General features: G+C 42.9%; 1 protein-coding gene across 3 annotated transcripts; it reads left to right on the forward strand.

Moving 5' to 3' along the window:
* The first annotated feature begins 1,569 nt into the window (after nucleotides 1-1,569).
* egfl7 (EGF-like-domain, multiple 7) lies at nucleotides 1,570-14,125 on the forward strand. Of its 3 annotated transcripts, none has more exons than XM_003449664.4 (9): nucleotides 1,571-1,789; nucleotides 5,146-5,401; nucleotides 5,952-6,074; nucleotides 7,004-7,116; nucleotides 8,072-8,167; nucleotides 8,259-8,471; nucleotides 10,240-10,316; nucleotides 12,204-12,366; nucleotides 13,619-14,125. In XM_003449664.4, exons 2-9 carry the CDS (start codon nucleotides 5,322-5,324, stop codon nucleotides 13,636-13,638), a joined length of 885 nt encoding a protein of 294 aa, XP_003449712.1. In that variant the 5' UTR covers nucleotides 1,571-1,789; nucleotides 5,146-5,321; the 3' UTR covers nucleotides 13,639-14,125. The 3 variants fall into 3 exon arrangements, with proteins under 3 accessions (XP_005454570.1, XP_003449712.1, XP_005454568.1); XM_005454511.2 differs by lacking the exon at nucleotides 1,571-1,789 and adding an exon at nucleotides 3,051-3,268; XM_005454513.3 differs by lacking the exon at nucleotides 5,952-6,074 and having other exon boundaries at nucleotides 1,570-1,789.
* The last annotated feature ends 190 nt before the right edge of the window (nucleotides 14,126-14,315 follow it).

The following is a 14,315-nucleotide window of genomic DNA, read 5'->3' on the forward strand; positions in this document are numbered from 1 at the left end:
TTGCTTCTTTTTTTTCATACCCCCACCCCCCCACCCCACACGCCCCTACATCTTCTCTGGGACAAATCTGGAACAGTAGCTACAAGATTTTGCTTTTGTCAGCCAAGTCTTGATTTCAAAGAATGAAAGTTCCTTAAAAAAAAAGAAAGGAAAAAAGAGGCACCCTCCCACTTTGTTATACAAGCCCTAATATACAAACACACACAGGCTAATGCCCTGACAAACAAGCCCACGCTGATTTTTGCATCTTATTCTAATGCGCCCCCTCTGAGCAATCAGCGCTGAAGGTGCATGCTCACCTGCGACCCCAAAGTCAAAGGTTCCCATGGTGCCTCAGCACGTAGGCTCTTTGTTATCGGAGAAAATAGTTCTTTGTATGCAGGGAGGGTCTGACTTAGTCAATATAAGCTCTTGAACAAACACTTAAAAAAAGGGCCAAACATCCCCCACAGCGGCATCATTGCATAACAAAGAGAAACAAACCAGAACATAAATACATATTTTTTAAAAATCAAGGCATTTATCATTAGTGCAGAAGGAAAGTTCCGGTTTATGCCACTTGAAGCTCACCCTAAATGCACACACTGAAGTTGTCTGAGTGTGCACGCACACATCAACGCATTTCCAGCAGAGCAGTTCTGCACAATAAATCCTTCTCCTCAGATTTGTCAAAGTTAAACTCAGTTTAAATGAGAAGGTTGAGGAGTCTGTTGCTGATACAATGTCAGCTGCAGCCACCGAAATCCACTTTGGTTCAAATCAGATTCCTATGAACACAGGCAGGAACACATCCAACACGCTCCAGGAGCCTTACAAGACTGAGCGCGGCGATTTAACCCAACAAACGAATGAGTTCTCACACATCAGGCAAACAAACAAGGATTCAAAAAGTGAATCACGAGGAAGGAATTCTAAAGATGGGAATTCTAAAGTGAATTCATGCATCTGGAAAATGTCAGGAGAAGTTTGGGGTTTGCAGTTTATCAAACTGTTGGTCATTACTGTAGAGGTGGGAGTGAGACATATGTATATGGGAGGTGATCAGGAAAGTCTTTTTTTTAAATATAATAATAGTGGTCTGACAGTGAGTTACAGGCTACCATTTGTCCCGCTGCGCTGCACTGATCTACAATAGATGCATGCAAGCAGGGAAAAGAATCTACTTCCTTATCATGTAACGAGCTGCAATTTCACAGATTTGATCTGGCAGTGACCTTAAACAGTTGTAAACTTGACTCTACCCTCTAATGGAATAGTAGTAAGTGCTGTTGCACTGGGCCTAGTGCGAGCTTCACTTGTCTCTATACTTGCATAGGCAGCAGGAGGCCGTGAGGTGAGAAGACTGGAGACACTTGCCTCCAAAAAAAAAAAAAAAATGTCACAATGGACGTGGTGGTGGGGGAGAAAAAAATGTTTCAAAATCAGATTCGCCAAGCGGTTTGAGCAGGATGGAGAGTGTTTGTGCAGGAGAGGGGGTTTTATCAGCGGCAAACACTCACAGGAATTCCGGTTTGGGATTGTCCATCCAATTCCTGCGTTCCACAGGAAGCTTTGCATAAAAAGCAAGTGAAATACGCCCAAAGACATTTCATTTGCCGCCAGTCGACTCAGAGGGAGCACCTCGAATCAAGCGCGAGGGTTTTTTAATTCGAAAGCACCAACGCTAGAAGCTCTTAAAAGAAACTGGCACCATGGAAATGTCCCCTTACCCGCCGGTCCAGCGGCGCGTGCTCATGGCCGCCGCTCAGCCTGCGCGCGCGCACGCACCTGACGACCTAATACTGCAAGGGTAAGATTTCTGCCTATTTCAAAGGTCACATTCCGACAGGTAGGACAATGCACTAACCCGTGTTTCAAAGTTAATGATAGTTTTCACATACTACAAACAGTGGGCTCGTTAATTTTCAGCTCACTCACAGGAGCACTTCAAAGAAGGGAAATTCGTAAGGCTAGCTAGATAAAACAACCTAATTCAAATTCAGCATAGGCTAGCTGTACTGAGAAGAGATGCTTAGCAAAACCATCCATGTTGGTGATAAACAGCTATCTATACAGGGTTGAAAGTGCCGCAAATCACACGAGAATAGTGTATTGATAACACAGAACTCGTTTTGCGGACCTGTGGGATCACATAATTATATATGTGTTATTGCACCGTGTGTGCTTAACTATTGTATACAGTAAAACTTCAAATTGGTGTTTGAAGTACATGCAAAAATCACCAGAGTACATGCAAATACCGAATCACAGGCCTGTACAACTTTATACATTAAGAGAATTGAGACCAATCTTGTAGACAGACTTCAATACAGGCCAAACATTTTCTGATAATTTTCTTTTTTTTATTATTAGTCCTTTATTTATCCAGGTAAAAATCTCGTTGAGAATATAAAAATCTCATTTCCAAGAGAGACCCGGATGAAAAAATGAGCTGTTTTCAGTGTGGTGACTTGTTGGGGGGGGTAGCTATTTGTTTTCGAATAACAGGGTTGTAATGTTTAAAGTCTCAATAATAGGTTACATGATTTATAAGTATTGTTGATATAGATTTCCTTGGACTATTTTATTTTTTCAGCTGTAGCAGTTAATTAAAGGATTGGATTATTTTGTCCCTGCAATGAGCTGTTTGCTGTTCTAATTATTTTGTCTACAATGCCTAACATAACAGCCATTTGCACTTGAGGAATGGGAAACAGCGTGATTCTTGCTTTGTTCAAAAACAAAGAAAAAATATTCATTCCAACAAATGTATCGTTTCACAAAAGCAGTGGACGTATGTGTGTGTGAGACAGAGCAGGAGGAGTGATCGCAGCACCCAAAATCTGCCTCCTTGTGATGAGTAAATTGCTTGAAGGGAGGGGCAGCATGCCTCTCTCGGGTCTCTTTACTAAACCAGTCGGCAGTCGATAGTTTATGAATGAAAAAGCTGAGTAGTCTACCTGCTGACGTCACACACGTTGAACCCCCCCTCCACCTACCCCCAGTGAAGGCAAGAGTGAGCTGCGGGACACCCAGCTGGAGGAGTGGGAGGAGGTCCTACCATCACCCCCCATGCTCTCTGACAGTCCGAGCTCTAGGACAAACCTGAGTAGTGGCGGAGTTTTATCACTGGACTCTCCCCTCACTTGGCGGAATATAAGGGAACTAACTTTTATCAGACCTCCGGCTGTTTCTCTACTACCAGCAGTGTACGAGTGTGTGTGCGCTTTTTAAATTTTTTCATTTTTTTGCGGGAGTCGTCTTAGAGGAGCTGATTGTTTATTGCACGGTTTGTCATTATTCTTATGTATCCATGCGGGCGCCCCGGAGTTTGGCTCGTGTTTAATGGCGTGTCCGGCATGCCCGCTTGTTCTTTGATGTAGGACGCTTTGGTTTTTCTTTGTATTTATTTCCGATTCTCTCGTGAAATCATGCGTTTAACGTGACTCCGTGTGCGTGAGAATAGCGCGGAGGAGGGAAGGTCTCTTAGACTTTATGTGCAGTGCCTGTAAAACAGCGCCCTCTTACGGCGAATCTAAAAATGGTCCGATTGCTTTTTAATGTATCAGTAGGCCAGGCTTGATTAAGCTTTGAAACACTTGCATGTGCATATACAAACAAGGATTAAGTCTCTGGTGTTCCTGATGTACTTCCTGACACCCAAAATACTTTAAAATAAAGCTGATAAAACTCCCATGTCCTAACCGACAATAACTTTTTTGTGTTTCCCCCTGTGGCGATCTTCCCCTGCCAGTGTAATGATGCTCAATCGTTAACACATATCATTTTGAAAGTGGCTACCTGCTGCACAGAGTGTCCTGTTCTCAGAAGTGATTTGTGAATGAATGCAGGGCTTTAGAAGTGCATGTCACGTCTTCAGGCACAAAGCCAGCCAGAGATCAGAGAGACATGCAAGCTGTCATCCGTGGCTTAGTGTCACCTCCAGGATAACCGAGGACTCTCCAGCAGGCTACGGTCCCGAAAACTGATGATACCGCCCGGATGGATTTAATGTGCTATGAGAGATTTCCCAGGGGTTTAGTATCAGCTGTGTTAAAACATGCCTGTAGGCTTACATTGGAGCAGGAGCGGGTCCAAGCTGACTGTCATGCACTCTGACAGTCCTACTTGGGAATGGGTGGCTCAGTCTTTCTTTTAATCCTCTACAGTATGTTATAATCTAATATGGTGTGAGGGTGGATGAACATATCTGTGAAATGAGAGTGCTCTGGCTTTTTTGTCTTTTACCCTGTGACCTCAGAGGCAGGGCAGGTGCAGGTCACCGATGCCTCTCTGTGTTCTTGGATGCATCCAAACATCTGCCTAGCAGCGAGTTCTCCAATATCTTTCCAGAAGGCTTTTCTGTGTCTTTGGGAATGTCAACTGGACATTTAGGGGTAGCACAGAAATCCAAATGTACAGTGGGAGCAAATGAACTCTTTAGATGCATGTTAGGTCTTTATTACTGTTTTCTCACTGCATCCTGTTTAATGACTTTTAGAAACATTCACTGAGAAAAAACCCAAACAACAATAACTTTATTTGTGATATAAAATACAAATCAGGGATGTTAAAAGTTGAAAGTAAAAACTGAAAAGAGCTAAAAACGATCCATTTGTAATTGAGATGTTTCCAGATGTAAAGTCTCTCATTTTTATTTGACACAATCGTGTCTCTCTGTTGCCCAGACCCATACTGCTCAGCTCAAGCTGCTTTCTGCCGTACAAATGTGACCGCTTTCCAGTTTCAGCTAGTTTTTCATTTGCTACTTAATGACTTCCGGGTTCAGTAATCTGCTGTTTCTCAGACTTCCCCTTTACCTGTCCTCAGCAACCCCACTAATCATAAGTGACAGAGCTTCTCCAGACCCATTAACATTTTCTACACAGATTTAATGGGTGCTAATCCTTTTTTGAAAAGGAGTGCAGAGGCTCTGGTGTGGTCGCCTGTAGAAATCTGCTAATGCAGACATGACACAGCTGACACTGACACCAGAGTCCTTCCCTCTAGTGCTCCATGGCTTCAAAGGAAGTAGGATTTGCTCTGTGGCTGCAAAAGAATGAACTGTATTCCATTTAAGTTCCTTTATTTATCGCCTTGTTCGCATAATTTTTTGTTCAGTTTTTTTGCTTTAACACATCCTCTCCCCATGCCCTCTCCTTATAGGTAGCTGGAGTGGTCCTCCTTGAAGGAAACATAGATATTCAGTGTGAGGAGACTTTGGATTCAATCCACGCCCTTCCCCCCGTCACCCCTTCTTCATCCTCCTCTCCTCTTCCCTCTGACTGGCACGGAGAAGAGTCCAAGAGACCCAGCGAGGGAACGTGGGAAAGAGGAAGACGATGTACCAAATACTGCTCCTTTCCTCCTCCCTCTTCATCCTTCATGTGATGGCCACTCCCCAGTTCTTCGCTCACCACGGGTAATAGCTCACTTAATACTCTTCCTGTGTTTGTAATGGCCTGTCATTTAGTCAGTAGCTCTGTCCTGATTTCAGCTGCAGATCTCCACTTTAGCTGTCATTCATACTGTGACATTCTCAGCCAAAGCGAATGTATACAGATTGGTCAAATGACCTCAGTCTCTGTTCCAACTCTTAGATGGACACCAGTATGGGCAGGCTAATCTTGTCATTTTCAGTTTGTACACAGGCAAAAATTAACTTAAAGGTGAATGAAAGGTCAAGTGGCGACTTGGAGGTCGAAGATCAGCTCTTAACACGGACACATTCAGGAGTGATTACATAGGTCATTCAGGAGCAATTAGACTCCAATCTGGAGTTTTTCATGTGAATTGTGGACCACTTAGGGCTTAAATATCTCAAACTGTTTGAACTTGGGTCTGGAATGACTTAAAAGCTGTAAAAATGTCTCCATTTAAAAATCAGCTCAGCTTCCGGTGCAGCTGGAGCGCCTACAAATGTGCACTTCAGGTCAGTTTTTAACATCAAATCTCACGTCTGCCTTTCGCAGGAGAAGGGTGTGCGGCAGAGACCTCCGTCACAGTGTTGTCACTACGACAGAGTCGTTCGTCCAGCCAGTGCACAAGCCCTACCTCACCCTGTGTCAGGGGCATCGCCTCTGCAGCACATACAAGTGAGACAAACTTTCTCAGCCTTCCATACACTGAATCAGCACAAAGACACAACAACTAAATCAGACATTTACAGCTTTTTGGGGGGAAAAAACCAGCCGAACTGCACGGTCAGTTTACATTGAGAGTCAGCCTTTATCTGAAGATGTTTAGTTTATTAAGGAGTAAACAGTGCTTGACATGTTTAGGAAGGGAAAGGGTTAGGAGTACAGTCATAAATAGATCTTGACTTCACACAAACACACACATATACACATACATGTGCATTTTTCACAGAACTGGGTCATGGTGGCACGTATTTGGGTAGAATCTAAATATCGAATACTTTGTGTAACTACGGGAAATGAACTACTGCCCACAGAGACTGGTCATGTTTATTTTGGACTCTGTCTCCCTCCATACTTCTCTCTCTCCCTTTTTCTAGCTCTGACCCCCCAACCCACCCCCACATTCTCCCCATTTTTTCTCTTTAACTCCTCTCGCCACCAAAATGCAGCTTCACTTTAAAGTATTTGTAATTTGTGTGCTCATTATGTTTTCGATAACAGCCCTAGAAAATAATTCCTTGTTTTGTTTTAAGAAAGCACATCTCAAACTGGTTCCTTTAGCTTTTGGTTCATCACCCCCTGCAAGCTAAACATACCAAGCTCTCAGCAGGCTGCAGCAAAAGCTCTGATTTTCGATACGATCTCCAGCCCCTCCACCCCTCTCTCATCTCTGACACACTCTTGGAAGTCAGTGGTCCGTGGTTCAGTATTCCACCAAATTACCATCCTCTCATCAGCATTCCTGCTGTGTGACAGATCATGGAAAAGGCCTCACAGGCTGAACACCACACGCACACACACACACACTTACAGATGAGAGTGATGACAGCATGAATAATTAGAAATGCCTAAACACTGTGGGCGTCTGTACTTTGTCTCCACAGGACTACGTACTTGGTGGCATACCGACAGGTGAACAGAGCAGCTTCTCCTTTGCATTTCTACCCAGATTGCTGCCCAGGCTGGAGGAGATTTTACTCTCACAACTGCAACCAAGGTATTTCAGTGGGATGTGCATTATAATTAGAATCATATGGAAAGAGCTATATTAGCCCAGTTTTAGGGTTCAAACATGTTCTATTAAAAAAAACTGGATCAGCAGAAATTCCAGGAAGTCAAAGGCCCTGTCCAAACTCAAGTCTTGGAGGCAGTTAATGTAAACAATACAAATGACAAAACTGCAGTTCATCAAATGTCTACTTTAGGCTTGCTTTTAAAACTCCACATAGCTACCTGAATTTAAATGTTCACATTTAGAGCAGAAATAAGCGTATTTACATCCCACTACACTATTTATAACTGATTTCTTACTCTATTAGAATTGTAAGGTTGGTAAGGCTTAAAGATTGCATTATTTGGGGTGTGGCACCTTTTAGTGACAACTGTCATGGCTGCCTGCTAGGCTTCATCTCTGCATTTATGCTCTTTAACTGGACAGCTCTGTGTTTATGCTGTTTGTGCCTTTTAGAGCATTTTATTGGATTTAAATAATAGCAAATAATATGGGAATACATTCTGTATGTTAAAAGTTGCAGTTACCAACACAAATATAGAGTCGAGCAGATAGCTTGCTAGCAAGCTCTCTGCAGATGGAATGCAGCTACATTTTTTTGTACAATATGTAAATGTAAATGTGTTTATTATGAAGTTCTGAGGTGGTGTAATTTTTTATTTTTTGTATTAATTTATTTTGATTTATTATTTTGGTGTCGATCTTCTTGTCTGTGTCTCAGCAAGAACATCTGTTTCATCTCAGTGGGAAAGTGAAACTGCATATTTCCTAGTGACAGGTCACTTGTACAGATTAAAACAAACTACATTAAATGTGACAACAATTAAAATGTGAGAAAGCCAGGCTAGCATAAACCAACCCTTGCTAACTGCGATACTATACATCCATATACAAGAATGATCTCTTAACCAAATGATCGCTTCATAAATGTCTTTCACAGCTGTGTGCGGACAACCCTGTTTGAATGGCGGTACCTGTTTAAGACCCAACCAGTGTGCTTGTCCGTTAGGCTGGACGGGACACCAGTGCCAAAGAGGTATATGTGCTCCTACCATTTACCTGCAAAGCCACTCTCAGGTGTCTGCGTGTATATTCACAGTGGTTTTCGTGTCTTTCTTGCCTGTCAGATGTGGATGAGTGCAGTGAGCAGCAGCGGTGCGCCCAGCAGTGCGTGAACACAGCTGGCAGCTATCGATGTACATGCAGAGAGGGCTTCGCCCTTGCTGGAGACGGCCGTTCCTGTCAAAGCCTTCCTCCTCCATCTCCTCCTCCTGCCACTCCTACCTCCTCATCACAGAGCAGCCAGGCAACAGTGGGTGTGGGTCATCACACTGATGCAGGTAAATGAACAGAATAGGAGTGCGTCTAATTTTGTGTTACGCAGCAGCAAAGTGTCTGGACAGAAGAGAGGAACATGGCCAGCTTCGCGGTCCATTATTACTTTTGGTACGCGCTATGCCACTCTCAACTCGTACCGTGAGTAATAATGCACTGCGACTGGTGCCGACTCCAGACAGATGTCTTGCGGTCTGGCCCAGTGCGGCGAGACTGGGACCGATTGGGCTTTGATAATGACTCCTATGAGTCCTGTGAGCAAAGCAAACATCTGCCTCTAATAGAGCTCCCGTGCTAATACAGACATATTTTTATCCCACACACTCCATTAGCTCTCTTAAAAAAAGTTTAAATGTTATCTCCTACCAAGAAAAAGTCAATTTTTTCCCGTGTGTGCTTTCTGTATCTTAGCAACAACAGAAAAATACAACCCCCCCCTCCCTCTCGATGTCTAGAAATGTGGTCGTTGACCCGAGGATGTTCCTTTTAACTCCAATTCTGTGTCAACATTATCTGCTCTCAGAAATTTATGTAACATGAAAGTTTAAAGAAGACGTACCTCATCCTGATCTTCCAAACTTGGGGGATTTTTTTGTGAGTCACCACATTGTTAAAATCCAAAAGGAGAGAGCGTCTCCTGTACTTGCAGAAAAAGAAATATTTCTCTGTAAAGTGTGCGAGATTGCCAAATTTCTCAGGCTCGGCTCCAGATTCCCTTCTGTTTATCGAGTTTCACACAGAGCGAGTTTTCTCTGTTCAAAGGAAAGTGCTCGTCTCCGTGACTCGGCGTGATAGATCAGTGGAAGCATTGCTGAGTCTGCGAAAAGGACAGAAAAACACTCAGAGGAAAGGGAAATAAAAAGCCAATATGACAGATTTTTGTATTTTTCTTTAGGAAAGCAATGTGTTCTGTGTCAGAGGCAAAAAAAAAAAATTATTGCAATGTTTTTGTAAGATGTCTTGCCTGAGACAGTTTTCTGTTATTTGTGTTCATATGCACATGTCAGAGTGATATTATGCCAGGGGTGTTGGACTACATTTCTGTACTGCAGTCTTTACCCCCCTCTCGCCTGCATTCTTTTCACCCTGTCCTTGGCCAACACTTGTGTTCTCATTCCAGCTCCATCAACCCCGTCTGCTGGGGGTCATCGCCAGCTCCCCCTCCCCTTTCTTCTCCTGAACCTCCACCTCTTCCTCACCCTGTTTCTCAACTTATTCTTGTCTCAGTAATGGACCACATCTGGCAGAGATTGAAGCACTCTCTCAGTCTGTCTGCGGAAGAGCAACCATCGAGTCGGAGGCGGGGGGTGTTTCTAACTGTGCGTCCCGATCACGGTCCTGCCTGCAGCAGACACATTCCCCTTCGAATGGAGACAGCCAGGCTTTTCCTCACAGTCAAATCACAGGAGGAATGAATGTTTGGCTGTATGTTTCTCATAATCTGTCTTTGAGCTTATCTACTGGCTTTTTGGGCCATTCCCCCCTCTGTGCCCTGCATTCCCCCTCTCTCTCAGCAGCCCTGCCGTCTTCTTCCTGGTTTATACTTTAGAGACATTGCAGTGGTCATGAATCATTCGAGGAGGGACTGAAGGGGGCTTCCTAGATGCTCCAAGGAATCCAATGCAATATATAGTCTGCATCATTCTCACGCATCATCACATCCATGCCCTTACCCCTCTCTCTGTTCTGCTCCTCATCAGTTTGTTTCCACAGATTCAGACTGAAGTCACCACGCTCTGATGTGTATGTCTGCATTTGTGTGGTTTTCTATAGATGCAAAGTTTGGCTTGGTGGAGAATGTGACAGAGGAGGTACAGAGCCTGAGGAACCGAGTTGAGCTCCTGGAAAAGGTACATAGGAAAACTCAAGAACACATGTTCAAACATATAAAAGCCACCTACTCTGATACCTCCCAGTCTGGCTCACCAGGAAAACCTCTGAGCCTTGTGTGTGATCTAACGTCTTAGCTGCTCTTTAATCCCCCAACCAAAGATTTTTAGATATGCCAGACCTGCACACTGGCTTTTTAAAACTTTCACAAGTTTACTACAGGGAGTGCAGAATTATTAGGCAAGTTGTATTTTTGAGGAATAATTTTATTATTGAACAACAACCATGTTCTCAATGAACCCAAAAAACTCATTAATATCAAAGCTGAATGTTTTTGGAAGTAGTTTTTAGTTTGTTTTTAGTTTTAGCTATTTTAGGGGGATATCTGTGTGTGCAGGTGACTATTACTGTGCATAATTATTAGGCAACTTAACAAAAAACAAATATATACCCATTTCAATTATTTATTTTTACCAGTGAAACCAATATAACATCTCCACATTCACAAATATACATTTCTGACATTGAAAAACAAAACAAAAACAAATCGGCGACCAATATAGCCACCTTTCTTTGCAAGGACACTCAAAAGCCTGCCATCCATGGATTCTGTCAGTGTTTTGATCTGTTCACCATCAACATTGCGTGCAGCAGCAACCACAGCCTCCCAGACACTGTTCAGAGAGGTGTACTGTTTTCCCTCCTTGTAAATCTCACATTTGATGATGGACCACAGGTTCTCAATGGGGTTCAGATCAGGTGAACAAGGAGGCCATGTCATTAGTTTTTCTTCTTTTATACCCTTTCTTGCCAGCCACGCTGTGGAGTACTTGGACGCGTGTGATGGAGCATTGTCCTGCATGAAAATCATGTTTTTCTTGAAGGATGCAGACTTCTTCCTATACCACTGCTTGAAGAAGGTGTCTTCCAGAAACTGGCAGTAGGACTGGGAGTTGAGCTTGACTCCATCCTCAACCCGAAAAGGCCCCACAAGCTCATCTTTGATGATACCAGCCCAAACCAGTACTCCACCTCCACCTTGCTGGCGTCTGAGTCGGACTGGAGCTCTCTGCCCTTTACCAATCCAGCCACGGGCCCATCCATCTGGCCCATCAAGACTCACTCTCATTTCATCAGTCCATAAAACCTTAGAAAAATCAGTCTTGAGATATTTCTTGGCCCAGTCTTGACGTTTCAGCTTGTGTGTCTTGTTCAGTGGTGGTCGTCTTTCAGCCTTTCTTACCTTGGCCATGTCTCTGAGTATTGCACACCTTGTGCTTTTGGGCACTCCAGTGATGTTGCAGCTCTGAAATATGGCCAAACTGGTGGCAAGTGGCATCTTGGCAGCTGCACGCTTGACTTTTCTCAGTTCATGGGCAGTTATTTTGCACCTTGGTTTTTCCACACGCTTCTTGCGACCCTGTTGACTATTTTGAATGAAACGCTTGATTGTTCGATGATCACGCTTCAGAAGCTTTGCAATTTTAAGACTGCTGCATCCCTCTGCAAGATATCTCACTACTTTTGACTTTTCTGAGCCTGTCAAGTCCTTCTTTTGACCCATTTTGCCAAAGGAAAGGAAGTTGCCTAATAATTATGCACACCTGATATAGGGTGTTGATGTCATTAGACCACACCCCTTCTCATTACAGAGATGCACATCACCTAATATGCTTAATTGGTAGTAGGCTTTCGAGCCTATACAGCTTGGAGTAAGACAACATGCATGAAGAGGATGATGTGGACAAAATACTCATTTGCCTAATAATTCTGCACTCCCTGTAAAATCCTTCTCATGTTAAACAATTATAAAGAGCAAATAGATGCATATAAAATAACGATGTGTAATGGTCCTCTTGTGGAGCATTTTTCTCTTTTCCCTAACTTCCTTTCATCTCTCTGTTAAGAAGCTGCAGCTGGTGCTGACGCCCTTCAGCAGCTTCTTCCCTCTGTCGTTGGATGAGGGCCTGTCGGAGAAAACCACCTTGCTATCCCACTCTTTCCAGCAGCTAGATCGCATCGACTCCCTCAGCGAGCAGATCGGCTTTCTGGAGGAGCGCCTTGGGACATGTGAGTGACCACAGACTGACCCTTTTTATTGTTCATAAGTTAAAATCCAGTATTTTGTTGAACTCCATGGGAACTTGGTTTCCTGGGAAAGTAGGATCTGTAACAAAAAAAGTCAAATTAAAGGCAAGAGGCCACACAAAATCTCAAATGTAATAAAATTCACAATCCAATCCATCAATATAATACAATCTTGTGCCTCTAATGTAATAACCTTTGATTATGATGTAATACAGTAAACTGTACAAGCTAAAAATGACACATTTGCTCTTAAAGTTTAACCTAATTAGGCACAGCTGAAGCTCATGGATAGCCATGTTAGACAAACTACGTTGCAGGAATGTTGCTATAATTAATCACATATACAGAACTGCAGTCTATCAAACTATCATAAAAAGAATACAAACAGTGGCTCTAAAGGAGTATTCAGGGGATTTATCCTCTGGTGATAAATTCAGTTTTAGTATATATGACCAAATCACAACAACAATCACCAAAAGGTAAAAACGTAACAATGATACAGAGAAAACCTCCTATGAGCAAGCACTTGGAAAAAGTGGGAAGGAAAACCTCACTTTTAACAGGAAGAAACCTCCAACAGAACCAGGAGCAGCAAGGAGCAGCTGTCTGCCACAACTGGTTTGGGCTGTTAGGAGGGAGACGGGAGATAAAAGACAATAAGGAATTTTTGGAGAATGGTGTTCAGTTGAAGAGCTGCTGAAACAGCGTTAGCCGTGCAGCAGACATGCCGCTTTTTATTTAAACACTTCAGTCTCTGCTGTGCTCACTAAAAAACACTTTCTTGCCACTGTGCAGCCACACGAGCCGACATCCCATTCGGCTTAACAACCTGCGCCGTCACGCTGGTATTTTAAAGTAGATGAAGAATAAATAGCATACAAGATGAAGACAATCAAGTTTTCTATCAAGTTTAACTTGGTTTTTAGCCAGAATACATTCATCAACATTGGTGTAAATGTTTAATCATATAACAAACCTGATCAAATTTAGATTGATTGCATTTTAAAAATAGCTACTTTGGGAATCCAAACACTTAAATAAGAGCATTTGAAACCAGCCTCTTTTCTATTCTATGAAAAGGTCTCCCTACCCAGTAATACGGTTAAAAAAAAAAAAAAAGTATTGTTCTTTTAATGGAAATCGTGATGGATAGCGCCCAGTGTTTTCAATCATATTTCAAAATCCACAGTTATAAACATACCTGTGGTAAGTCTTTTCATCTTCTTCCCTGCAGGTTCATGTCAGGAGAATTAGCCTCTGAACACGGCCACCATTGTTCCAGTAAAGTTACCGTCTACGCAAACCTGCCAGACTGGACGTGCCAAGACTGCTGGCATTTGCAGCAAAGAGATGGCAGACATCAGAAAGCGCCTCGGTCCTCGTTATGCCGTGATGTAATCGCCTCGGAAATCATTTGAGATTTTTACTATTCCTGACAGGTTCATTTACTTTTCTCATTGAATCACTGTCACGTTGTTGATTTTCTAACAGTACCTGTGGTGGGGGGCAGTTTCACTATTACATCACCCCAGGAACATCTAAATTAAACTCCCCTGTTAGGGTCAGAGGTCAAACTTGCCACTTAGTTTGTTTTTCACCAGTGCAGCTTTGTCCCAAAGTGACCTGGGGCATCTGTATTTATGTATTTAAATTATGATTACTTGTAGGTCTGTCTCAGTGCTCCAATAGACATTTGTAACTAGTTTTGTAACATTTTGTAATAAAACTTCCTAATCAAAAACACGACTTACTGATTAATGTGTGCAGATATGTGAGCTCGTCTACAATGCTGATGGAAGAGTCCAATTACAAACCTGCTGACCTCATGTGTGTACAGAAAATACTGCAATCAGTGGTAAAAGTATTCAGATACTTCCAGTCAAAGCACACCATGAAAAATGGGATTTTGAAAAAAATATATCTACAGTCCA

Source organism: Oreochromis niloticus, linkage group LG7, assembly GCF_001858045.2.
Source record: "Oreochromis niloticus isolate F11D_XX linkage group LG7, O_niloticus_UMD_NMBU, whole genome shotgun sequence".
Lineage (NCBI taxonomy): Eukaryota > Metazoa > Chordata > Actinopteri > Cichliformes > Cichlidae > Oreochromis > Oreochromis niloticus.